Source organism: Rhinatrema bivittatum, chromosome 5 (assembly GCF_901001135.1).
Source record: "Rhinatrema bivittatum chromosome 5, aRhiBiv1.1, whole genome shotgun sequence".
Classification (NCBI taxonomy): Eukaryota; Metazoa; Chordata; class Amphibia; order Gymnophiona; family Rhinatrematidae; genus Rhinatrema; species Rhinatrema bivittatum.
The window spans coordinates 2,763,764-2,789,990 of NC_042619.1; the positions used below are offsets into that span (position 1 = coordinate 2,763,764).

General features: G+C 47.3%; 1 protein-coding gene across 3 annotated transcripts in view; it reads right to left on the reverse strand.

Moving 5' to 3' along the window:
* LOC115091734 (F-box/WD repeat-containing protein 7-like) overlaps nucleotides 1-26,227 on the reverse strand; it is a 137,822-nt gene that overhangs the window by 108,644 nt on the left and 2,951 nt on the right. For 2 of the 3 annotated variants that reach the window (XM_029601898.1, XM_029601897.1), the window contains exon 2: nucleotides 14,561-14,764. In XM_029601898.1, the coding sequence (XP_029457758.1) occupies nucleotides 14,561-14,764 (204 nt within the window). Of the gene's footprint in view, nucleotides 1-13,407; nucleotides 13,442-14,560; nucleotides 14,765-26,227 lie in introns of those variants that run through there. The other variant, XM_029601899.1, reaches the window with a different exon arrangement.

Sequence of the window (26,227 nt, forward strand, 5' to 3'; positions counted from 1 at the left end):
TCTGGAGGACCGCACACCTTCAAAAAGGATATAAACAGGATGGAGCCGGTCCAGAGCGTGGCTACTAATCTGGTCAGCAATCTCTGTAAAGGATCTAAACATGTACAGCCTAGAAGAAAGGTGACAGAGGGGAGATAGGATAGAGACATTTAAATATCTCAAAGCTATCCCTGCCCGAGAGCTGGGCCTCTTCTCTTATTTATTTTATTTGCGGCTTTTATATACCGACATTCGTTTAGTAACATCACATCGGTTTACAATTAACGTAACGACTAGCAACAGTGCTCTACAATTGAACTAGAGAGAATAGTAACAAGACAAAAACAAAGGCTAATTAGTAAAAAGGAACAGCTGAAGGATTTGGAAGGTCCATGCACGATTTTGCATTTTTATTAAGCATAATTGCCATGCATTTCACATTTTTTCCAAGTTATCGACATGATTTTTCATCCTTATGTATCCCCTCTGCTGCAAGTGTTCTTATAGTGCTATCCCTGGGAGTAAGTAACAGGAAACAGATTGGCTACTTGTGACCTAGACTGGCCACTGTGGAAGGTGGGATGCCCTCAGTCTGACACAGCATGGCATTTCTTGGAACGAAACGAGGGGTCATGGGATGGGGGCAGAGTCAGGCGTAATCTAAGGAAGTTTTCTTTACAGAATGCCTGTGGAGGAGACAAGGATGGGACCTGAGGGCACTGTAGAGCAGAGCAGTTGTCAGGCTGGACAGACCACAGTCATTTCTGCCACCATGTTTCCATGTAAACATTCAACTATCTCGCAAGCTTCAATAAGGTACCAGAAAATCTTTTACACAGAATGCAAAGCTCAACAACAGAGGCCATTATATGAAGCAGAAGAGAGGGAAGCTCAAAAGCAAAGTGAGAAAGTACTTTATCCCTGAGATTGTGGTGGCAGTGGAAGAGGCAGAATTCAAGCATGCATGGGATAGAGCAAGGCCTCGGGAGTCAGGAAGACCACAGATGGATTTAGACAGGTACAAATGGGCAGTTTAGGTCCTCATCTTCTGACATCTTGCATGGAAAAGCTAAGGCTCCAGCAAATGATGGAATTCATTCAAGGATCCCAGAAGAAATAAGTGAAGTAGTCACAAGTGCTGTCATTACAGGAAACCCTTAATTATTTGGATTTCTAACCTGACTTTCCAAATAATACTCAAGGCACATTACAGCATTATCCGAACTCAGGTTCAAGTCCCTTCTCCAAAGAGCTTACAACCTAAGTTGGAACCTGAAGCAACAGGAGAGCAAAGCTGTTTACCTGTAACAGGGGTTCTCCATAGACAGCAGGATAAATCAGACATAACCGGTGGGTGATGTTATCTGACGGTACCGAGAGACCCAGAAGTGTTTCTGAGCATGCATAGGAGTTCTTGCAGGCAGTCCCTCAGTCTCTTCCAGAGCTTATGCTTAGTGATCACCTCTGCAAGGAGGTAGGTAGGTAAAACATATATGGTTGATTTATCCCGTCTACGCAGAACCCCCAATACAGGTAAGGAGCTCGGCTTTCTCCATCAACAAGGAGTATTAAATCAGCTATAACCAGTGGGGAGTTCCAAATTGAGGGCTGTATAGCGGAGCATCTACTTAACTGACAACCTGGACCCTGCCAGAGGAGCGTGGACTATTGGGTGAACAAGCTGCGCAAAACTGTCTCCCCAATGTTGCTGTCTCTTCAAGACATGAATTTGCAACCAAGTAGCAGCATTGCGTATATCTTCAATAGAAGTGGCCTTCAGATAATCCAGAGTTAACCATGGCTCATACCAGATGAGGCTTGACAGAGTCTACAAGTTGTAATCCAGCTAAGCATGTAGCAATACTCTATAAAGCCTGCTAGACAATAGCAAAGAGTTCTTCTGCCTACTGCCCTTCCCAACATGTTGATAACAAAGGACATGAACAGCTGAGAAGCTTGGCGGTGAGGCTGAGTCCTCTGCAAGTAATACGCTAGGGCTCTCTTACAATCCAAGGAGTGAAGAGTCCATTTTCCTTTGTGTGCATGTGGTTTTGGAAAGAACACAGCACAATTGTTTGGTTGATGTGGAATACAGATACTTAGGTCTGGAGGCAGGACAACGCCATTGCGAAAAAACTGAAGGTATGGTGAATAAGAGACAAGGGGCTGTAATCATGGCTCTGCTGAGATGACCGCAAGAAAATTTCCAGATAAGAAACGCCAGGTCTGCCGATTTGAGAGATTCAAAGGGAGGTTTCATGAGTTGAGTCAGGACCACATTAAGGTCCCATGGTACTAGTCATTTACTGAATAGAGGCTTCATTAGCTTTGGCCTAAATGGTGGAGAGAGGGAAGTGTTCTATCCACCTACTGGTGATAAGCCACAATGGATCTGAGATAGACTTTAATGAAAGACGTGCTGAGGCTTGATGACAATAGGAAAAGGATACTGGAGAAGGTCTCTCAGACCACAAGTGAAGGGGTCCAGATGAATGGATTCACACTATGCAGAGAACCTCTTCCACTTGAAACTGTAAGATCTCCTGGTGGAAGGTTTCCTAGATGAGATTTGAATGTCCTCCACATCCCTGGAAAGGAGCAAAGAGGAAACTACCATGTGCTCAACACCCATGCCAAGAGGGCCAAGGACAGAAGATTTGGGTGGCACAGTTTTCTGTCCTCCTAGGACATGAAAGTTGGAGACAGCCCCTGATCCAACTGGGGGGTGAATCGACAGACAGAAGTAGTAAGGATTCCACACCTGATATGATCAAGCTGGGGCTATGAAAATAATCTTTGTCCTGACCTGTGGGATTTTTTTGGACAGCCCTGAAATGAGTAGAATTGGAAGGTATACGTAGGACAGATGGGCACTCCAGTCTAGCATGAAAGCATTGGGAGCTGATCTGCAGCTGCCCAGTCTCATGGAATAAAACAGACTGATCTCTCTGTTCAACAATTGAAACAGATCGATACTGGGGTTCTCCAAAAGAGGAACAGATCATCTACGACCCTCTGATCTAGGTACCAATTATAAGGCTAAAGGACTCTGTGAGCTGGTTCACCAGCATATTTTGACGACCCGGGAGATAAGCAGCTTGGAGCTAAAACTGTGATAACAGGCCTGCAAACACATCCACAGGGCCTTTTTGCAGAGGGTGTATGAGCCTGTGTCTCCTTGTTTGTATATATTAAATATAGCCACCTGATTATCTATCTGAATCAAGAGTCTGCTAGCTGGACGGAGACAGTCCCGGCAGGATGCCTGGTTGCGGTCCGGTCCCAGGCAGCATTAGCAAACCATGTCCATCACTGCTGCATTGGCAAAACTTGAACCCTGGAGCTTTAGGGGCCGTGGTAGCAGTGAAAAGTGCTTTTGTGGGTTCGTTTAGGTGAAGAAAGTGGGGGAGAAAAATAAGGCGGCAGACGCACGGGGAAGGTACCGCGCAGGCGTGCAGGAGTACGTCTTTCATTGTTCTAAGAGAAGATCCCACACTGTGCCGCCAGGGGGCGCTCCCAGACAGCATGGCTAATTCAGCCTGCTTATCTGCAGGAAAATATTTCTTCAGAGGGTGGTGGATGCCTGGAACACCGTCCTAGAGGAAGTGCTGAAGATGAGAACAGTATTGGAATTCAAAAGGGCAAGGGCTAAATACTGCAGATCCTTAGAGAATTAGGCCCACAAAACCTCCATTGGGGTAATAGGCTTCTTCCATTTCATCACTTAAAGAAAGCAACTTGATCTCCTCTAAATATCTATCCAGTTCTTCATTAGTACAGAGCTCCTCATAAAAGCCATTGAATCTATACCCAACAGCCTAACTTCCATCCATCAACAAAGCCCTGTCTCTATCTTTGATTCAGACAATACGAGAGTGTAGCAGGTTTTAAAGTTAAAGATCAATCTGAAATGTTAAGATTACACCAGTCAAACTCACAGGCCTGGTCCCTGAAAGAAATGTTTTCATTTAAAAGGGCTAAACACTGTATGAGATATTAAACAATTAATGTGGGAGCTGCGTATTCTGATTTATATCATTTAAATTACGATTCACTAATTGCTTCATCGTTTAAAGATCTGGATAAAAGGGATTTCCTGACTGGGGAGAGTGGTGGCGCTGAAGATGACTTTTTTACCCAGATTGTGCTATTTGTTCCAAACCTTACCTTGTATAGTTCCAGAGGGACTTACAAAAGCGTGTTTTCATAGTTATCTGGAAAAGGAGACCCCCAGGGGTCGCAAAACATGTTTTATATTTGTCTAACATGGATGAAGGCCTTGGCGTTCCCAATGAGACTAAATATTTTGCTGCGGTGGGGGATTATCATCATCTAACTCACAGTGAGCAGTGGGTGGGTATGGAGGAATACGTGGCAGCTTTATCTTCGCTTTTTTGGACTCAAATTGAGGGGATGGCTTTCCGCTCACATATTCCCATGTACACAGGGGATATATGAGCTGTTTGCAAGTTTGGGCAAAATGGAGAAATGGTAGTTGGGGAGAGGTTTTTTCCATTTTACCTCCTTTGGGCAAGGCACCACTTTCCCTGTCAGAAAGGATTACATGATTCCCTGGACATGCGACTCCAAAGGGTTAAGTAAGGCAGAACAAATATGGAGGGAGAAGGCAAAAGGTTGTGCCTTCAAGATTTGAGGGTGGGTTATGGTCTCTCCAATTGGCTGATTTTGTAAATTGTAAATTGCTAAAGTCTGATCTCACATCTGAGGGATAATGTGAGAAGGCAGCGACAAGAAAGGAGTGTTGCACCGTAGGTGGACCCTTGGGCTGAGGTGGGGTAGACGCTACCCGTAGGAAGGATCCTAGGGGTCCCCACCATCGGCAGGTGGAGTGGGCTGATGGACGGAGGCCGGTGGGTGCTTCACCAATACCAGCCCTCGTTCCCCGCGGGTTGAGCCTCCGTATGTCGTTGTTGATGGAGGGGGTAGAGATCATTCACGATAGCTGGAATCAACATATGGAACAAAATACCTACAGATCTGTGCCAGGAACCCTGCCACAAGAAATTTAAACAACCTGAAAACCTGGCTGTTTAAACAAGCCTACAATTTATGAACACTTCCCTTCAGATAATAATATTTAATATGCCACTTACACAATATCTATCCATACCAATCAGTTACTTTTCAATAACGCTAAGCACACCCTTTGACCTATATACTAGCAATACTCTTAATATTGTAAAGACTATTCTGATCCCCTAATCTGTCAATTAATTTCTGACTCACAAGTAATCTACATTTCTTGTTTTATATTCCCAAACTATAAATATTTGTATTGTTACTTTTGATCCTCCGGCCAAATGCGCCTCCTATGGATTATTTGAAATTATGTTATAGTTTTAATTTTATCAGCTATGTACCATTCTATAATTGTTTGGATTATAAAGCTTGTTGCTAATTTAATGTTCATTGTAAACCGAGGTGATGTTTTCCAACGTGCCGCGGTATACAAAAACCCTTAAATAAATAAATAAATAAATAGAGAGGTCAGTCCAGGGGCAACAACAAAGCTGTGAAGTCTGTACTGGACGAGGTGAAGTCCTGGAGACCCAGGTGTCAATAGAACCAAAGTCAGACAGGGGGGCGCCCGAGCAAGAACAGGCCGAAGCCTGAATAGGCCAAGTCCAGGACGTAGACTGTAGCGGCATCGTAGAGCAAACTGGAGTCAGGGCCGGTGGCAATCAAGGAGCAATGGCAAGGCAAGGCTGAAGTCTGGGCTAGGAGAAGATCAATGGCGTGGTCAGACGAAGCAGAGGTCGAGTCCAGGAGAAGATCAATGGAGTGGTCAGACGAAGCAAGGTTGTGTGCAGGAAGTCAATCCGAGGAAGGGCAAGGAATCAGGAACGAAGGAGAACAGGAATTCGCAGGGATCAGCAATCAGGAACGCAGGAGAATCACCAGGAGGCAACGAAATACACGACCAGCGTGGAGACCTGTTGCAAAGGCGACTATAAGGAGCTGAGCCCGGCCTTATATACTGGAGCTTCAGCGACGCCATCATCCGGGGCCGCGGCCAAGTTCCCACCGCGGGGCCCTTCGTAAGCAGCAGTGATGTGCACGGCGCTGAATGGTGGAGTCTCTCCATGGAGAGACCCGTTGCGATGCACAGAGGCCTGTTGCAGTAGCTGGAGCACCGGGGGTGGCCCGAGGATGGAGCCGGCGGCCCACCGCTGCCAGAGACGTGGAACTAGACACTGGATTTGGCAAAGGAAGGAGAGAGGGCCGGCACACGCAACAAGGAGATCTCAAAAGTATATGCTGTTTTGGATCCAGAGATCTGGAGTCCTTTTCAGCAATGCTTGGACATTTTTGAGCATCATGTTGCGATGCCCACTTTACCTTTATTGCGTTTTTCTCTTTTCTCCCGCATGCTCACTATGGAATGAATGTAACCTTGAAGCAGCAGGCGTTGCCTTCACACGCTGGGTTTACCATTAAGAAGAGGGGGCTGGGGGGAGGAAGCAGTGAAGGAGTGAGGATTTCTTTTGCTTTCTAATTGTAAAAATGAAAAAGATACGGTTCTTTGATAGGTGGTGTTTCGTTGTTCAGTCTTGATACGTGATTTTGAAGAACTAGGGTAGACTAGATGGACTTTAGGTGTAACATTTGTGCACATGGAGGGGAGAGCTGTGGAAACATGCTGCCACAACACAGTTGGCATCCTGGGCCTAGCGTGGTATCATGATCTCTGCAGCGACGTCCCAGCATTAATTCCTGGGGTTCTGCTTCAGGGCTGCATCCTCTGGCCTAGACTAAGAGTACATAGCACTCGTAGGATTTATAGGCCCAGCCTCCAGGGCGTCCAGGGGCACACACTGAAGACACCACTGCTACACTAAGATCAAAAGAGGCTCAGTTTCCTTGTGAGGGCCTGATCCTTGCTCCAGTGCCACTGTGGTTCATGATTCTGTTCTTTGGCAGTGCTCCAGACTTGCCTTGCTGCTGCCTGACTATTCTGGACCAGCCAGCTGCCGCCTATTACAACCTAAGTGGTGCTGGTCAGGCTGTGCCAATCCAATACCTGCTCTTACGGTGCACGCACCCTGAGTGTTGACAGGGGTAACATGCACGGAGCGGCAGTTACTACCCTTAACAGAAGACACAAGGGTTAACTGCACAAAGCAAGAGATTGATAGATCATTTGGTCTTTATCTGCTGTCAATTACTTAAGAACATAAGAACATACTTTACTATATCACTGGTTATGGCTGACTTAATTCTGCTGTCAATGGGGAATCAAAGGAAAATTGGCTCTTACTTGCTAATTTTCATTCCTGTAGTACCAAGGATCAGTCCAGACCGCTGGGTTATGCCTCCCTTCCAGCAGATGGAGACAGAGAAAAAAGCTGAAGGCACCCCCTGATAACCCAGTGTGCCACCTGCGATCCCTCAGTATAATCACTATCAAAGCAGAATGAAGTAAATTTAAACAACCAATGACTAGATCAAGAGAACCCCAATAACCTGTGAAAACTACGTACAGGAACAGAGTACGGATTAGAATGCTTCTCCATAGTCTTTAAAACACTACAGAAAGAAAACAATGGTGCGGACTCTCTGGAACACTATACCCCTGGACGTCCAAACGGTAATGCTTAGCAAACGTGTGCAAAGATTTCTAAGTAGCTGCCCTGCAAATCTCCTGCGGCGAAACACATTGGCTCTCTGCCCAAGATGTCGCTTCAGATCTGATCGAATGGAGCTTTAAGACCATCTGGCACTTGCCGGCCATAAAATATGTATGCCGAAGCAATGGTGTCCTTTAACCTTCAGGCAATAGTAGCCTTGGAAGCCTTACATCCCTTCTTAGGACCGCTCCATAAGACAAAAAGATGGTCTGACAAACAAAAAGCATTAGTCACTTCCAAATACTGCAGAAGTATCCAGTGGACACCCAGTCTCCTCAAGTCATGAGCCTGAGGAGAATTCCGATCTAAATCTGGAAAAGCCGGTAACTCAACTGACTGGTTTCGTGAAACGCTGATACCACCTTCGGCAAAACAGAAGGCACCATCCTAAGCAAAACCCCAGAATCTGATCCGCAAGAACGGTTCTCTGCAGGACAACGTTTGAATCTTAGATATTCGTCTGGCTGAACAGATGGCCATAAGGAACACCGCCTGAGTGTTAAATCTTTCAACGTAGCCTGCTTGATAGGCTCAAAAGGAGGACCACAGAGAACCAAATTCAAACTCCACGAAGGACACACTGCACACACCGGCGGGTGTAAATGTTTGGCTCTCTTCAAAAAACGCGCCACATCAGGATGTCCTGCAAGAGACGTACCATCAACTTTACCTCTTAAACATCCTAATGCCGCTAGCTGAACCCGGTCAGCTGAGTAGCCATCAAATCCAGAAGTGGCATTCCCCACCGACGAATCAAGAGCCGCATTGCCTCCTCGGACAGCTCTCTGGGGTCTAGCCGCTGGCGACTGAGAAAATCAGCCGGAGTGGACAACATTCAGGCAACGTGAGACGCTGCTAAACAGACCAGATGGCGCTCCGCCTAGACAATCAACTTGTCCGCCTCTGTGGCAACTGGACGACTCTTTGTTCCTCCTTGTCTGTTGATGTACACCACAGTAGTCGCATTGTCGGACAGAACCCTCACCGACTGATGCCGAACAAGTGGGAGAAAACTGCACAACGCTAGACGAACCACCCTCGTCTCCAACCGATTTATGGACCACTTCGACTCCTGAGCTGTCCATTGCCCGTGCCGATCGTGATTGACAGACTGCCCCCCCCCCCCCCCAACCGGAGAGGCTGGCATCCGTAGTCACAATCATCCACTGGGGATACTCTAGATCCATCCCCTGCTGTAAGTGATCGGGAACTAACCACCAATGGAGACTGGCCCTGGCGGGATCCATGAGGGGCAAGGGTAAATGGAACTCTTCGGACTTCAGATCCCATCGGGAAAGCAACACCCTCTGCAAAGGTCTCATCTTTTATATTTTTCTTTTATTTAAACTTTATTCCAATTCTTTACCTTTTCTTTTAGCTTGTTAATAATTTTAATTAGAAATGTTCTTTGTATTAGACTATGGAAATTTATTTCCTGCTATTCTGTTTAATGTAAACCGGTATGATTTACATCGGATGTAAGAATGTCTGTATATAGAAATAAAAAATAAATAAATAAATATGAGCAAACGCCCAGGGGACCAACTCCAGAATAGACGCCATAGAGCCAAGAACTGGCAAATAGTCCTAACCTTGCGCAAAGGGAGGGCCAAAAGACGGTGCACCTGAGACATCAGCTTGAGCATTCTGTCCTGTGGAAGAAAAACCTTGCCCACAACCGTGTCGAAACGGGCTCCCAGGAATTGCAACCCCTAGGAAGGTACCAATTGACTCTTCGCGAAATTAACTACCCATCCGAGAGTGTGGAGATGATGCAACACAGACCGAACCGCCACTTTGCAAAGATCCTCCGACTTCGCCCGATTGAGCCAGTCGTCCAAATAGGGGTGGACCAATATCACCTCTCGTCTGAGGGCCGCTGCTACTACCACCATCACCTTGGTGAATACGCGAGGAGCCGTCGCCAAACTGAACGGACGCGCCCGAAACTGGTAATGCTCACTCAGGACCATGAATCTCAGAAACCTCTGATGATGCTCTTGGATTCCTATGTGCAGTTAAGCCTCCAAAGAGACCAAAAATTTGCCTTTCTGGACGGCCACAATGACGGACCTCAATATCTCCATGCGAAAACGAGGTACCCAAAGCGCTCTGTTGACCTTCTTTAAGTCTAATATCGGACGGAAGGCGCCCTCCTTCTTGGGCACTATGAAATAAATAGAGTACCTTCTGGTCCGACGCTCCCGGGACAATCGCCCCTAGAGCACCACCTGTTACTCTGCCCGGGACCCGCAAGGAGACACCAAGAACAGATCCCATAGTGGGCAAGCAAAATCCAAAGCATAACCGTGTTCTATGATGTTTAGAACCCACTGATCTGAAGTAATCTTGACCCATTCCTCGTGAAACAGAGAGAAGCGACCTCCGATCTCTGGAACGGAGGAATGGGCCGGCGCACCTTCATTGGGTAGATTTGTTTGCAGAGAATCCTTGGGAGGCGAGAAGACCTGGGCTTATCCTCCGGGAGCTTGTAAACCTTATTGTCCCCTAAGGCCTTAATTAGGTGCTCCAGGTCATCACCAAACAACAGTTTTCCTTTATATGGGAAGGAACCCAGCTGAGACTTCGACGAGACATCAGCCGACCAGTTGCGAAGCCAAAGAAGCCTCCTTGCAGACACCGCTGAGGCCATCATGCGCGAGGATGTATGTAGGAGATCATACAAAGCATACGCCATATAAGCTACTGCCGCCTCCATACTGTCCGCCTGTTCCACCTCCGCCGGGGGAAGCTCCTGAGTTGTGAGCAACTGCTGCACCCATCTAAGAGTAGCTCTCTGCATGAGACTACTACACCCGGCCAACTTGATGCCCAGCACTGATACCTCAAAAATCCTTTTGAGAAGAACCTCCAGCTTCCTATCCTGGAGGTCCTTAAGAGCTGCCACTCCAGTCACAGGAATGGTTGTGCACTTAGCGATCGCCGAAACGGCTGCACCCACCTTAGGAATCTTAAGCAGATCCAAGGACTCCTCCGGAAGCAGATAAAGCTTTTCCATGTCTCTACTAACTCGCAGGCTGGCTTCAGGTGCATCCCATTCCCGAGTCATAAACTGCAAAAGCATTAGGGGAAAAGTGAAGGTTTTGGGGAGGGGGGGGGACGGGACACCTGAAGACCCAACAAGACCGGATCCCCCGAGGAAGGCTCCGCCACGGGCTGCAGTGCCTGAATATCGAGTTCCGCGAACACATGAGGGATCAAGGGGTCCAGCTCCTCCCTGCGAAATAACCGGAGCACTCGCGGGTCATCCCTGTCAACCGGGGCGGCATTGTCAACATCATTGCCCATGGGAGGATCCTGAGGATCAGGATCTGGCTGGACAGAGGATGGTGGCACCACAGCATCAGGAACTATACGAGGTGGCTGTACCCTCTACAGGCCTAGGAAGCTTTGCAGATGGAGACTCCTGCAAATTCCAATCTGCCTCAGCCTCCATGTAAGCTTTATGCCACAATAATACAAATTGAGAAGAAAAGGGGTGCTGCCGCTTTAAGGGCGCCCCCCCCCCCCCCCCGAAGGCAAGATGGGACAAGGCGGGGAGTCAACACCCAAACCGCGAGGCCTTTCAGGGCTTAAATTATGAGGAGAAAGCCACGGAGGGATTCCCCTTCCCGGAGCCATGCGCAAAATGGCCGCCGTTCCTGCGCTTCTCGGGGACAGGGCTGGCCTCCGATTGCGAGCAGGGAGACTTTTCTAACCCTTGCGATCTTGCAAGGGATGGTCGCTTGCCTGCACCCGTTACCTGAGAAGGGCCTTCCCCCCCCCCCCCCGGGGATGCAACGCGAGCAAAGTCCCTCGCGGGAGAGCCGCGCAGCCAGCTCTCCACAGGCGGAGCAGCGCACTCCCTCCGGAGACCCGGGAGATTACAACCGGCTAGGTTTAAAAACTTTTAAATGCTTTTTTTTTTTTTTTTTAAACTTTAACTTTTAAAGCCGGCAAACCAGGGGAATGATACGTCCCTGGGCTCTTAACAGAGGAATGAAGCTTCTCTGTATCTTTAGGGGGGAGGGACCGGCCCACCAGTAAATCCCCCCTACTCACCGGGCTAAGGCACCAAAATTCTCCGGGAAATTAGGCTGTAGGGCACCCGGCCCAGCCTTGCCTGCTACCAAGTGAGGGAAGACCCCTCCCCCCTTAGGAGGTCTGCAGCCGACTGCTTGCTCGCTGACCTTATTAAACTCCAACACTACTTCCTCTATTTTTTTTTAAAGTAACAGTTGATGTAGCCAAAGGAAACCAGGGATACAAAGAATAATCCCTCACACTAATGAAAGATCAAAATTCGTAGCAGGATCAGGACCGCAGGTTATGCCGTCCTTCGTCTGCTGGGAGTCAGGTGGCACAACGGGTTATCAGGGGGGGCCTACAGCTTTTTTCTCTGACCCCCTCTGCTGGAAGGGAGGCATAACCCAGCGGTCCGGACTGATCCTGCTACGTACAGGGAAAATGATTTGCCCAAGGTCGCAAGGAGTGTCAGTGGGAGAAGCAGGATTCGAATCCCAATTCCCTTGGTTCACAGCCCACTTGCTTTACGCACGGGCTCACCATCCCTTTAAAATTAGGAAGCAAAAGGCTACTGCCAGTTTTCAAAACCGGATCCAGTTCAGAAGCAGGTGGCTAAAGACCCATGAGCCCAGCACCAATTCTAAAGAAAATATCGAAAGCCGGAACAAGGAGTAGAAAACCGGGGAATTATTAATGAAAGTCAAAATGGGCTGAGGAGAACAAGTCCAGTAAGAATCATTGCTGGGATTTTCAGAAGGCTGGTGAAACCCAATCGATATTGTTTATGCTATAGATAAGGAGTGAGAAGATGCTGCCACATTACACAAGCTGAGCGATATCTGTTAATGAACATCCCGCACCCCCCTCCTCAATACCCGAGAGACGGGACGCGTGTCCCGCTCCCCCCCCCTCAGTACCCGAGAGATGTTGCCATTCAGACTGTCCCCGCTCCCCCCCCCTCAGTAAACCGGAGAGATGGTTTGCCATTCAGCACTGTCTCCCAGGGAGCCCCCCCCCTGTACCTGCCAAGAAGTGTTGCCCATTCAGACCTGTCTCCCAGGGAGCCCCCCCCCCCCCCTCAGTACCTGAGAGATGTTGCCATTCAGACTGTCTTCCCATGGAGCCCCCCCCCCCACCCTCAGTACCTGAGAAGATGTTGCCATTCAGGCATGTCACTCCCAGGGAGCCCCCCTCCCCCTGTACCTGAGAGAATTGTTGCCATTCAAGACGGTCCCTCCCAGGGAGCCCCCCCCTCACCCTGTACCTGCGAGATGTTGCCATTCAGGCTGGCTCCCAGGGTAGCGCCCCCCCTGTACCTGCGAGAATTGGTGCCATTGCAGGTCTGTCTTCCCGGGAGCGCCCCCTCCCTGTACCCTGCGAGATGTTGCCATTCAGGCGGTCTCCCAGGGAGCGCCCCCTTCCCCTGTACCTGCAGAGATGTTGCCATTCAGGCTGTCTCCCAGGGAGCCCCCCCCCTCAGTACCTGAGAGATGTTGCCATTTCAGGCTGTCTCCCAGGGAGCCCCCCCCCCCCAGTACCTGAGAGATGTTGCCATTCAGACTGTCTCCCAGGGAGCCCCCCCCCCTCAGTACCTGAGAGATGTTGCCATTCAGACTGTCTCCCAGGGAGCCCCCCCCCCTCAGTACCTGAGAGATGTTGCCATTCAGACTGTCTCCCAGGGAGTCCCCCCTCCCCTGTACCTGAGAGATGTTGCCATTCAGACTGTCTCCCAGGGAGCCCCCCCCCCTCGTACCTGCGAGATGTTGCCATTCAGGCTGTCTCCCAGGGAGCCCCCCCTCCCCTGTACCTGCGAGATGTTGCCATTCAGCTGTCTCCCAGGGAGCCCCCCCCCCCGTACCTGCGAGATGTTGCCATTCAGACTGTCTCCCAGGGAGCCCCCCCTCCCTCAGTACCTGAGAGATGTTAGCCATTCAGGCTGCTCTCCCAGGGAGCCCCCCCCCCTGTACCTGCGAGATGTTGCCATTCAGACTGTCTCCCAGGGAGCCCCCCCCCTGTACCTGCGAGATGTGCCATTCAGGCTGTCTCCCAGGGAGCCCCCCCCCTGTACCTGCGAGATGTTGCCATTCAGGCTGTCTCCCAGGGAGCCCCCCCCCCTGTACCTGCGAGATGTTGCCATTCAGACTGTCTCCCAGGGAGCCCCCCCCCCTGTACCTGAGAGATGTTGCCATTCAGACTGTCTCCCAGGGAGCCCCCCCCCCTGTACCTGAGAGATGTTGCCATTCAGGCTGTCTCCCAGGGAGCCCCCCCCCCCTGTACCTGCGAGATGTTGCCATTCAGACTGTCTCCCAGGGAGCCCCCCCCCCTGTACCTGAGAGATGTTGCCATTCAGACTGTCTCCCAGGGAGCCCCCCCCCCTCAGTACCTGAGAGATGTTGCCATTCAGGCTGTCTCCCAGGGAGCCCCCCCCCCTGTACCTGCGAGATGTTGCCATTCAGACTGTCTCCCAGGGAGCCCCCCCCCTGTACCTGCGAGATGTTGCCATTCAGGCTGTCTCCCAGGGAGCCCCCCCCCTCAGTACCTGAGAGATGTTGCCATTCAGGCTGTCTCCCAGGGAGCCCCCCCCCCTGTACCTGCGAGATGTTGCCATTCAGACTGTCTCCCAGGGAGCCCCCCCCCTGTACCTGCGAGATGTTGCCATTCAGGCTGTCTCCCAGGGAGCCCCCCCCCCTCAGTACCTGAGAGATGTTGCCATTCAGGCTGTCTCCCAGGGAGCCCCCCCCCCCTCAGTACCTGAGAGATGTTGCCATTCAGACTGTCTCCCAGGGAGCCCCCCCCCCTGTACCTGCGAGATGTTGCCATTCAGGCTGTCTCCCAGGGAGCCCCCCCCCCTGTACCTGCGAGATGTTGCCATTCAGACTGTCTCCCAGGGAGCCCCCCCCCTGTACCTGCGAGATGTTGCCATTCAGGCTGTCTCCCAGGGAGCCCGAGGCTCTCTGCTGGGCAGTATCGAGAGAAGAGCTCCCTCTGCTGGGGTCCTCGTTGCACTGCCGCTTCCTGCACGTCAGGCGCTCACTGTTCAGCTCCAGGATACGAGTGGTGATCCCCTTCACGTGCAGAAGGTCTTCCAGGGAGTCAAATCCCTTCAGCTCCTGCAAAGCAAAGAGTCTGAAATAAGCAAGAGCGCAGCCTGCTCTCTCCGCCCCCTGAAAAGAAGCAAGATCAGCTGAAGAGCCTCCGAGAAACTCAAGGATCACCCCTGGACAGGAGCTCGGGATCTGCACCCTCTTCCCTTCTGATAATTTAAATCTTTATCAAAAGAAGAGGCTGGAATACTGAAATTATTTAAGAAGCGTAAAAATGTCTTCAGTAGAAAGGTAAGCTCATCTTTACACTGCCCCCATCAACTATTTACAGAGGTAAATAAGCTGTTGCAGCCCCCTGGCCAGGATGTGATTCAGGGCAATAGAAATCAGAGCAACGAGCCTTAGTGATGGGCCAGTCCCTGTCAGATGGGGCCCATGTTGGGAGGCCTTTGAAAACGTCTGCAGAAGACAGACTGAAAGTTATTTAAATAAGCTAAAGTCTTCCTCTGTGCATTAGGAGATCTGTTTATAGATGTGGCCTCTGAGTCGGTCAGTTTATCGCTCAGAGAAGGAATCATGCCTGGAACAAGGGGGGAAAATTTCCCACGGGTATCTTAACTAGCTACCGGCCAATATCAGCCTAAACTGCATGATTTTCTGAGAGAGCAGAATGTTTCACATGGAGCCTGTGCATGTCGGCCGCAGCACAGTCCAGAAACTATTATTCTCTGTAAATGACCGGGTTTAGAGCAGTGATTGCCGGCTCCCTCGATAACAGAACCGCTTTTGATTCAGTAAAGCACGACCTCGTTATCTAGATTGTCGGCAATGGGGACAGAAGGAAAACTTTGTCAATGATTTCAATTTTCTTTTGCTCGAAAGGCAACAGCAGGTTAAGATAGAAAACGCTGGTTCAGAATGGCTCTTGCTCTCTTAGGGTGAAGCTTTCCACAGGTTCAATTTTATCCCACTCTTTTTCTTTAAGATTTACATGCATCCACTTTGTATATTAAAGTACAGTTTGAAACACAGCTATACTTCTCGGTTATTAGTGACCTGGAATCTGTTTTATCTGCAGCATCTTCCTGCTTAACTAGAACATAAGAACATAAGAAATTGCCATGCTGGGACAGACCAAGGGTCCATCAAGCCCAGCATCCTGTTTCCAACAGAGGCCAAAAACCAGGCCACAAGAACCTGGCAATTACCCAAACACTAAGAAGATCCCATGCTACTGATGCAATTAATAGCAGTGGCTATTCCATAAGTAAAATTGATTAATAGCCATTAATGGACTTCTCCTCCAAGAACTTATCCAAACCTTTTTTTTAACCCAGTTACACTAACTGCACTAACCACATCCTCTGGCAACAAGTTCCAGAGCTTTATTGTGCGTTGAGTAAAAAAGAATTTTCTCTGATTGGTCTTAAATGTGCTACTTGCTAACTTCATGGAATGCCCCCTAGTCCTTCTATTATTCGAAAGTGTAAATAACCGAGTCACATCTACTCGTTCAAGACCTCTCATGATCTTAAAGACCTCTATCATATCCCCCCTCAGCCGTCTCTTCTCCAAGCTGAACAGCCCTAACCTCTTCAGCCTTTCCTCATAGGGGAGCTCTTCCATCCCCTTTATCATTTTGGTAGCCCTTCTCTGTACTTTCTCCATCGCAATTATATCTTTTTTGAGATGAGGCGACCAGAATTGTACACAGTATTCAAGGTGCGGTCTCACCATGGAGCGATACAGAAGCATTATGACATTTTCCGTTTTATTAACCATTCCCTTCCTAATAATTCCTAACATTCTGTTTGCTTTTTTGACTGCCGCAGCACACTGAGCCGACGATTTCAATGTGTTATCCACTATGATGCCTGGATCTTTTTCCTGGGTGGTAGCTCCTAACATGGAACCTAACATCGTGTAACTACAGCAAGGGTTATTTTTCCCTATATGCAACACCTTGCACTTGTCCACATTAAATTTCATCTGCCATTTGGATGCCCAATCTTCCAGTCTTGCAAGGTCCTCCTGTAATGTATCACAGTCTGCTTGTGATTTAACTACTCTGAATAATTTTGTATCATCCGCAAATTTGATAACCTCACTCGTCGTATTCCTTTCCAGATCATTTATAAATATATTGAAAAGCACCGGTCCCAATACAGATCCCTGAGGCACTCCACTGTTTACCCTTTTCCACTGAGAAAATTGACCATTTAATCCTACTCTGTTTCCTGTCTTTTAACCAGTTTGTAATCCACGAAAGGACATCGCCTCCTATCCCATGACTTTTTAGTTTTCGTAGAAGCCTCTAATGTGGGACTTTGTCAAACGCCTTCTGAAAATCCAAATACACTACATCTACCGGTTCACCTTTATCCACATGTTTATTAACCCCTTCAAAAAAATGAAGCAGATTTTTTAGGCAAGACTTCCCTTGGGTAAATCTATGTTGACTGTGTTCCATTAAACCATGTCTTTCTATATGCTCTACGACTTTGATCTTTAGAATAGTTTCCACTATTTTTCCCGGCACTGAAGTCAGGCTCACTGGTCTGTAGTTTCCCGGATCGCCCCTGGAGCCTTTTTTAAATATTGGGGATACATTGGCCACCCTCCAGTCTTCAGGTACAATGGATGATTTTAATGATAAGTTACAAATTTTACCTAATAGATCAGAAATTTCATTTTTGAGTTCCTTCAGAACCCTAGGGTGCATGAATGGTTACTGAAAACTTCCCTGATTCTGAACACTGCAAGAACTGAAGTCCTTTGGATCTGTAGAGGCCCCAGACCACCTGGACTGGCCGAGGTAAACCTAAAGGGAACCGCAGAGTCGTTTTCAGACAGACAGACAATGTTCACCACTTAGGGTTTTATTTTGACTTGTGTCTGAAATACTATCTTTCATCCTCCAAATATTTTAGATTAAAATTACTTCATCATTTAAAGTTTCTGATGGATCAATCAGATTTTTGTATCCTCATTCAAGCCTTTTATGACAGTCTACAGCAATTCCCTTTATGTTGGCCTCTCAAAATGTTGTATTCATACTTTACAATTAATCCAGAACTTGGCGGCAAGATTGGTCTTGGGAGCTTCTATTAGAGTTCAAGTTACTCCTCTCATACCAATTGCATTAGTTGCCAGTGCAGCAGTGTTTAAAATTTAAGGACCTCAGAGTGTATAACTCTGAACACAATATCTATCTGAACTATTTTCTACATATATTCCCGGAAGAGATTTACAACTGCTGGAAGAACCAACTGTTAAGGCTGTTTGTATGCAGGAGATAAGGAAATGTGATCTTTCTGGTGATGGGACCTTCCTTTAGAGATTTGGGGTCTGATAGCGAGATCACATTCAGCACTCGTGTCCCACTTATGCAGCTATCTAGCGGTCCATTGAACATCAGCAGGCGCTACAGAGCCGAATAAGTCGCTTATCCGGGTATCTCTTAGGCAGGCAGTGAGCGGATCGGGGCAGCACGACTTATCTGATAAGCAGCGATATTCGCTCTTATCTGATTCACTTAACTGGCTAAGTTAGACCAGTGATATATAAATTATTCGGCTAAGTAGCGATATACGCAGATTTTCAGTGGCCGCTGAATAACCCTTCTAAATTAGCCGGATGTGTCTTATCCGGCTAAGTTACTTTATTTATTTATTTATAGTTTTTATATACCGGGAGTTCCTGTATACAATACATATCACTCCGGTTTACAAATAACAGTAAGAACTACTGCCGGGGGCAGTTTACATGGAACAAATCTTGGAACAAATCAGAACACTTGATCTAAATAAATAGTAAAAGAACAAAACTGCCGGGGGCAGTTTACATGGAACAAATCTTGGAACAAATCAGAACACTTGATCAAAATAAATAGTAAATAGTAAAATAACAAAAACTGAGTTCAACTTTAAGCATATAAATAAGGCAATTGATAATCTTGTCTAAATAAGGCAGAGAACAATACATTAAAATCAAAGGACTGGGGTGCTAAATATTTTAGTTCTTAGCTCTCTGGGAATGCTTGCAGGAAGAGCCAAGTCTTGAGTTTTGCCTTAAAGGTAATATGGCACGGCTCAAGGCGGAGGTCTGGTGGTAGGGAATTCCAGAGAGACGGGCCCGCAGTTGATAGAGCGCGTTTTCTAAGGGAGGATTTTGCTGGCTGGGTAATCAGTCTGTTTTGATATGCTCTTCTAGTCGGCTTATCCGAAGTATGAAGTTGCAGCTTGAAGGTTAAGTTAAGTGGGGATATGTTATGTAGGGCCTTATGAATCATCATGCTGCTTTTGAACTGTATCCTGTATTTAATGGGAAGCCAGTGGAGGTGCTGGAGGATTGGGGTGATGTGGTCTTTTTTTTTAGCGTTGGTGAGAATTCTTGCTGTGGCATTTAGGACCATCTGGAGGGGTTTGGTAGAGCATGCGGGGAGTCCCAGCAGAAGTGAATTGCAATAGTCTAGTTTCGGGAGAATGATGGCTTGGAGTACTGTACGGAAATCTCTGTAGCGTAGAAGTGGCTTTATTTTCTTTAAAACTTGTAGTTTAAAGAAGCATTCTTTGGTGGTGGTGTTAATGAATTTATTGAGGCTGAGTCTGTCGTCTAGAATTACACCCAGATCTCTGACTTGCGGTGAGGTGGTGTATCCTGAGGTGTCTGGAGAGTTGCTGGAGGTAGGCAGGGTAGATTTTTCCAGTGCTATTATAAGGATTTCCGTTTTATTGGTATTTAGAACCAGGTTGAGGCTGGTTAGAAGCTCGTTGATGGTTGAGAGGCATTTATTCCAGTAGGCCATGGTCTTGTGTAAGGTGTCTGTTATGGGGATGATAATTTGTATGTCATCCGCATATAGGAAATGGGTAAGTTTGAGGTTAGTGAGGAGGTGACAGAGTGGGAGAAGATAAATGTTGAAAAGGGTGGGGGAGAGTGAGGATCCTTGTGGTACCCCCATTTTGGCTTGGATGGGGTGGGATTCCTTGTTGTTTATTTTGACTCTGTAAGTTCTGTTCTCTAGGAAGGATTTAAACCAGTTGTACGCTGCTCCTGTGATGCCGATGTCTGTGAGTCGTTGTAGTAAGCTAGAATGATTCACGGTGTCGAACGCTGCTGACAGATCCAAGAGTGCGAGAAGGCAAGGTTGGCCTTTCTCAAGATTGAAGATAATGGTGTCAGCTAGAGTGGCTAATAGTGATTCGGTGTTCTTTTTCTTCCGGAATCCGTATTGGTTATTGGTGAGGATATTGTTGTCATCAAGGAATTCAGAGAGTTGTCGGTTGACCACTTTCTCCATAATTTTGGCTAACAAAGGAAGGTTTGCTATAGGTCTGTAGTTTGCAGGATCTGTAGTGGGAAGGTTGGGTTTTTTGAGGAGAGGTTTAAGCATTGCAGACTTGAGTTGGTTGGGAACTTGGCCTTGGGTGAGAGAGAGGTTGATAACTTAACCAGCCAGCGCTCAATGTTGGGCCCATCCAGAATATTTCAGCAACCCAAGAATAAATGGATTACAGTGGGTTCTGGTAGGATAAGATCTGTGATGCAGAGATACTCTCTCAAGTTCATTCTCCGTACTCTAGCAATGGAGACTGATGTGGCATCAGAGAGGAAAGATGAAACCCAATGCGTACAGAAATTCCATAACAACCAAAAACCATAAGCAGCAGCTCGTAGTGCTGGAAGACTCAGTCATCAGAGGCACTAATCTGGGAACTTTATAGGAGGGGGACTCTGTAATTAAATGCCTTCCAGGATCCTCGGCTGGCAGAAATGCTAACCAGATAATCAGTGCAATGAATGAAGAAAGTAAGGTCTCTGCAGTTGTTATTATCATCATCCATTGGGGAACCAGCGACCTTACTAGAATCATCATCCAAACCATACAGAGGGATTTCCAGGCTCTGGGGAAGCAGATTAGGCACATGGTGAAGGCTATTGCCTTTTCAAAAGGGTTACCTGTTCATGGAAAGGAGGAGGAGAGGCTAAGCTATACAGATAACTTCAATGCATGGTCCTGGTGTAAGGAAGAACATTTTGGATATATTGGGGGCTGAGGCCGTGTATGGAACAGTAAGAGTCACTATGTCAAACATGGCAGGAGAAAGGATCCTAAGTGATACCTTATGGCGTAGGATTTGAATGTATTAAAACTACAGGATGGGGGTGGCAGAAGAAATTTGGAATATCACCCTGACATCTCCAAGGAATTAACTAAAAGTAGCTGAATAGGGCTGAAAAGAAATCCAAGAGTAGCAGTAACCTGAAGCAGGGAAGCTGGGAGCACAAATGCTCATAGTCTGGACAATAAAATCCCAGACCTGCAGGCTCTAATGGTGGAAGCGGTCCTGGACATTGTTGCTGTTACAGAAACCTGTTTTATAGATATCCCTGGCTGTAACTTATTAAGGAAGGACCGAGAGGTCAGGACAGGGGGAGGAGCAGCGCTTTATGTCAGAAGCAATATCCAAGCAACTGCAATGCAACAGACATGAGGTAGGGAAGAAACATTATGGGCTGTCCTAAAAAAAAGAAGATGGGTGTGAGCTATAGCCTCTGATTCAGTCAGAAGAGCTGGACAGAGCTCTGGTCAAAGTCATCCAAAAGGTGGGAAAAAAGGAAGAAGCACTGCTCGTTGGAGACTTTAATCTGCCGGATGTGGACTGGAGCATCCCTTCTGCAGAACCTACAAGCAGCAGAGAGATGGTGGATGCCCTGCAAGGGGCTGTAATGCAACCCATGAGGGAGGGTGAGATTCTTCACCTGGTGCTCTCAAATGGGGAAAGTGTCTCAAATGTCCAAGTAGGTGGCCCCCTCCCCATCTGCAACAGTGACAGAGGCCCCCGGGATCGGTCCCTGGCCCCCTCCCCATCTGCAACAGTGACAGAGGCCCCCGGGATCGGTCCCTGGCCCCCTCCCCATCTGCAACTGTGACAGAGGCCCCCGGGATCGGTCCCTGGCCCCCTCCCCATCTGCAACAGTGACAGAGGCCCCCGGGATCGGTCCCTGGCCCCCTCCCCATCTGCAACAGTGGCAGAGGCACCCAGGGATCGGTCCCTGGCCCCCTCCCCATCTGCAACAGTGGCAGAGGCCCCCGGGATCGGTCCCTGGCCCCCTCCCCATCTGCAACAACGACAGAGGCCCCCAGGGATCGGTCCCTGGCCCCCTCCCCATCTGCAACAGTGACAGAGGCCCCCGGGATCGGTCCCTGGCCCCCTCCCCATCTGCAACAGTGGCAGAGGCCCCCAGGGATCGGTCCCTGGCCCCCTCCCCATCTGCAACAGTGACAGAGGCCCCCGGGATCGGTCCCTGGCCCCCTCCCCATCTGCAACAGTGACAGAGGCCCCCGGGATCGGTCCCTGGCCCCCTCCCCATCTGCAACAGTGGCAGAGGCCCCCAGGGATCGGTCCCTGGCCCCCTCCCCATCTGCAACAGTGTCAGAGGCCCATGGGATCGGTCCCTGGCCCCCTCCCCATCTGCAACAGTGACAGAGGCCCCTGGGATCGGTCCCTGGCCCCCTCCCCATCTGCAACAGTGACAGAGGCCCCCGGGATCGGTCCCTGGCCCCCTCCCCATCTGCAACAGTGGCAGAGGCCCAGGGTTCTGCCATCAGAAGTCATTTTGCATAGGTCACTATGATTTGCACCACAGTGGACAACTCTGCAAGAGAAGATAAAATGAGGTGAGTTTCAGAAAGTGCAAGGAGCTTGGCAGCTAATGTTCAATGTAAAACAGTAATCTAAGGGAGTGCGTGCGTGGTAGAGCAGGGTCAGAAGGTAATTTGCCCCAAAGCAGAATCTCATCTACATTTGATGACCTAAAGATTGCAAAACAGTGTGGCATGGCAGTTACCAGAGCAATACTGGATATCAGAGGGAATTAGAATTGTAACATTAGAAAAAAGGAGGAGATATAATGCATCTGTACCAATCACTGGTGAGATTTCACCTCGAGTACTGCCTCCTTCTGGCGGCTGTATTTCCAGAAAGACAGACATAATAGAGAGAGTCTAGAGGGAGCTACTAAAATGGTGCAGGATCTGTATCAAAACTCCAATGAGATGAGATTTAAGCTAAATGCGTACTCTACAACCTGGAGGACTGAAGTAGTAAGGCACACTCAGCAGAGCAGACAGGTTTGCTCACACTGTGTGCACATTTTGTGTGTGCAACCTTCACTGCTCATGCAGGAAGTTTTGCAGACATAAAATGTGAACACAACAATTGTCATACAAGTTAATGCCCCTTGCACCCCAATGTAAAATGAATGGTAATGAAGACCGTTATCTCCCAGTGCAGAGGTGTGCTGGTTTACCTCCTTTTTACTCGGGATTTACACACCGAAGACACCTGGGCATAAGCAGCATTTTTCTACGCACATTTTCTGGTTAGCGTACTTTTTTTTTTTTTTTTTTAAACTCCCAATGGATTCATCGGGTGTTAACTGTGCACAGAATTTCAATTATTAACACAGCTTTTTACATGTGTATCCCTCCTCTCGTCTAGGGGCCAGAGTCACTCAGATCATCTTTTCTGCCATTATCTGTGCTGCCAGGAAAATAGTTACGTATAATGCACAAGTGGTAAACATTTTTCCTCTGGAAAATAAGTTCTCAAACAGGGACAAACTCAGGAACAACATTTAACAGAAAACCTCAGTCTAGGTCAGGGGTGGCCAACTCCGGTCCGTGAGTGCCGCAGACAGGCCAGGATTTCAGCATATCCCCAATAAGTATGCGAGAGAGATTTGCATACAATAGAGGCAGTGTATGCAAATCTCTCATATGCATATTCATTCATTACCTCTGTCAGGGAAAGAGCTGTTTCATTAGCCGGTCCAGGTCTATGGAATTTATTACCCGTAGAATTAAGGCTCCAGAGAGATTTAAAAGAATTTAAGAAAGCACTAAAAACGTGGCTGTATGTACAAGCATTCCAAGTAGAAGTCAGCCAGTAATTTTTGTTTTCATATGCTGATGCTTTCTGTTAAATTTTTTCTGTTAATAGGCATGTTTTATTGTGATTATTTACTTTTTACATCTTATTTTATTTCATGATTTGTTTCTTTTATATTAATTTAAGAATGAGTCTGATCTGTTTGATTGGCTTAAAGTTTTTTTTATTGTATTTTATGATTTTTAATTACGAAACATTGTAAACCGGTGTGAAGGTTTATACCAACACCGGCATAGAAAAGCAAGTAAATAAATAAATAAATATAAAAATGGTAACCTTTCCAGAAAGCCTGGGATAAGCTCAGAGGATCCGTAGTGGCAAAGAAGTGAGAAGAAAGCCGAAGATTGGCAGTAATGTGACTGGGCAGACTCTCTATGGCTCTAATGGTCCTTTACCTGCTGTCACATTCTGCTTCTATGAACGGAACAGGGGAGCCAAGCGCTAGCAGGTGGAATTCTCTCTGGTGAAGGGACACCGAGATCTCTGGGGTTTGGTGCTGGAGACATTTTCCTAAATCTAGAAAAATACACTTATCAAAGACAAAAAAATCTGTGAGAGGATAGATCACTAAGAGGTGGATGGAAAAAATGAAAGACATGAAAAAGATGGAAATCTGGTCAAAGGTTTAGAAACTGTGCTTCAGTGCAAAAAAAGAACAAAATCATACATCATAAGAACATAAGAACATGCCATGCTGGGTCAGAGCTAAGGTCTATCAAGCCCAGCATCCTGTTTCCAACAGAGGCCAATCCAGGTACCTGGCACAATCCAAACAAGTGCAATAGAGTCCATGCTGCTTACCCCAGGGACAAGCAGTGGATTTCCCCACGTCCACCGTAACAACGTTTTATGGATTTTTCTACAGATATAACCAGGAAAACAGAATACCAATATTTCTTTGAAAGACAGTCTTATATATGATGACTTATGGCCACATCAGCAAGGCTGACAGGGTGCCCTGCACTGCACGGGCCACTTGGACGGCTCATTCATGCGTGGAAAAACCTGGCAAAATCTTGCTCACAACATTTTTTTTTTTAAGTTGTTTGTAAATTGCAATTTAAAAGTAGGATCTAGTCCTCAAGGTACAACAGTCCTACAACAGCGACTATCTAAGCCCAACAACGGCTGGCGTTTCGCAGAAAGCTTCATCAGGAGCTATACCTGATTAAATGTGAATCCTCACACCTTGAAGCAGACCAATGTCTATAAAATGTACAGATATTGCACAATAAGTATAAGTTCTAAAGAACAGAAATTGTAAATACTCATCCTGTAACAGACTGATACTATCAGCATGGACGAGAATGCCTCAAAGCTATTGCAGAGCAGGGAACCGCGGGAAAAGATGATGGCTATAAAAATGCCGACATGTCGATCATGCAATGCAGGCCACGCGGTCAGGCCCGCTGATATGGAAATAGGTCTTTAACAATGATAACATCATCATATATGACTGTTTTTCAAAAAAACATTGGCATGTTTCCCCGATTATATTTGTGTTGCTATTTGGGATTCAAGGCTTTTTGTATATGTTTATGGATTTTTCTTCCAGGACCTTGCCTACACCTTTTTTAAACTCAACTTTCACTAAAATCCTTCAGCACATCTGGGATGCAAACTACTGTTAGCCACCTATCAATGAATCAAGTACACTAAGGGTACCAGCAGCCATAAAAGTTTTAGATGTAAGACTCTATGAAGATTTTAATTTTGAAGCCTTGAAAGTGACAAATGTCTTTTGTAAACTAAGACTGAAAAAATTACTTTGCCCTTTCTTAGATCTGAAGTCCTTTTGAACAGTGGGCCACCCTTTAATCACGTCTCAGCTTGCTGCCTGAACAGTTGATACCTAAGCTCCAGATGGTTAGAATGACTTCACTGCTAAGAACTTTACACTGATTGCCCATTTAGTTTAAGTTACCAACATTAATCTTCCAGGTACTGAAGGGTAACGGACGCCATTATCTCAAAGAAAAATTGAGATATGTCCCCAACAGGCAATTATGTTTAGTCAAGGAGACTTGCTAGCTCTCCTTGTGTCTGGAACGCCCTTCCAGAGGAAGTGGTGAAGACCAAAACTGTGAAGGACTTCAATGGGGCATGGGATAAACACTGTGGATCCATAAAGTCTTGAGGATGTGAATGAAGAGAGGGAGGCTTGCGGGAAAGACAGCTAATACCTGGACATAATACCTTTATTCAATAAGCATACACATGGTTAATGAGACTCCAACAGTGCGCTATCCTTCAACGGCAAAAGGAAATGTGGAAAAAAGGATTTGCATTCACAAAAAAGCGGGGAGTAGCTTGCTTGTTACGGCGGTTACTACCACAAACCAAGCAAGCCTGATACTTCACTTTAAATGCATATCCATATCCAGTGTAGCTCTCTGCTTCAACGGCAGGGGGGAATGAAGAAAAGATGATTTTATATTCAACAACAAGCAACAACTATAAGAACCTCGGTATATAAAAATTAAAAATAAATAAATAAAATAAAATAAATAACAAGGACTGAATTACACAGTCTGGGTAAACAAATAAGCATGGGTGTAGCTTGCTTGTTACG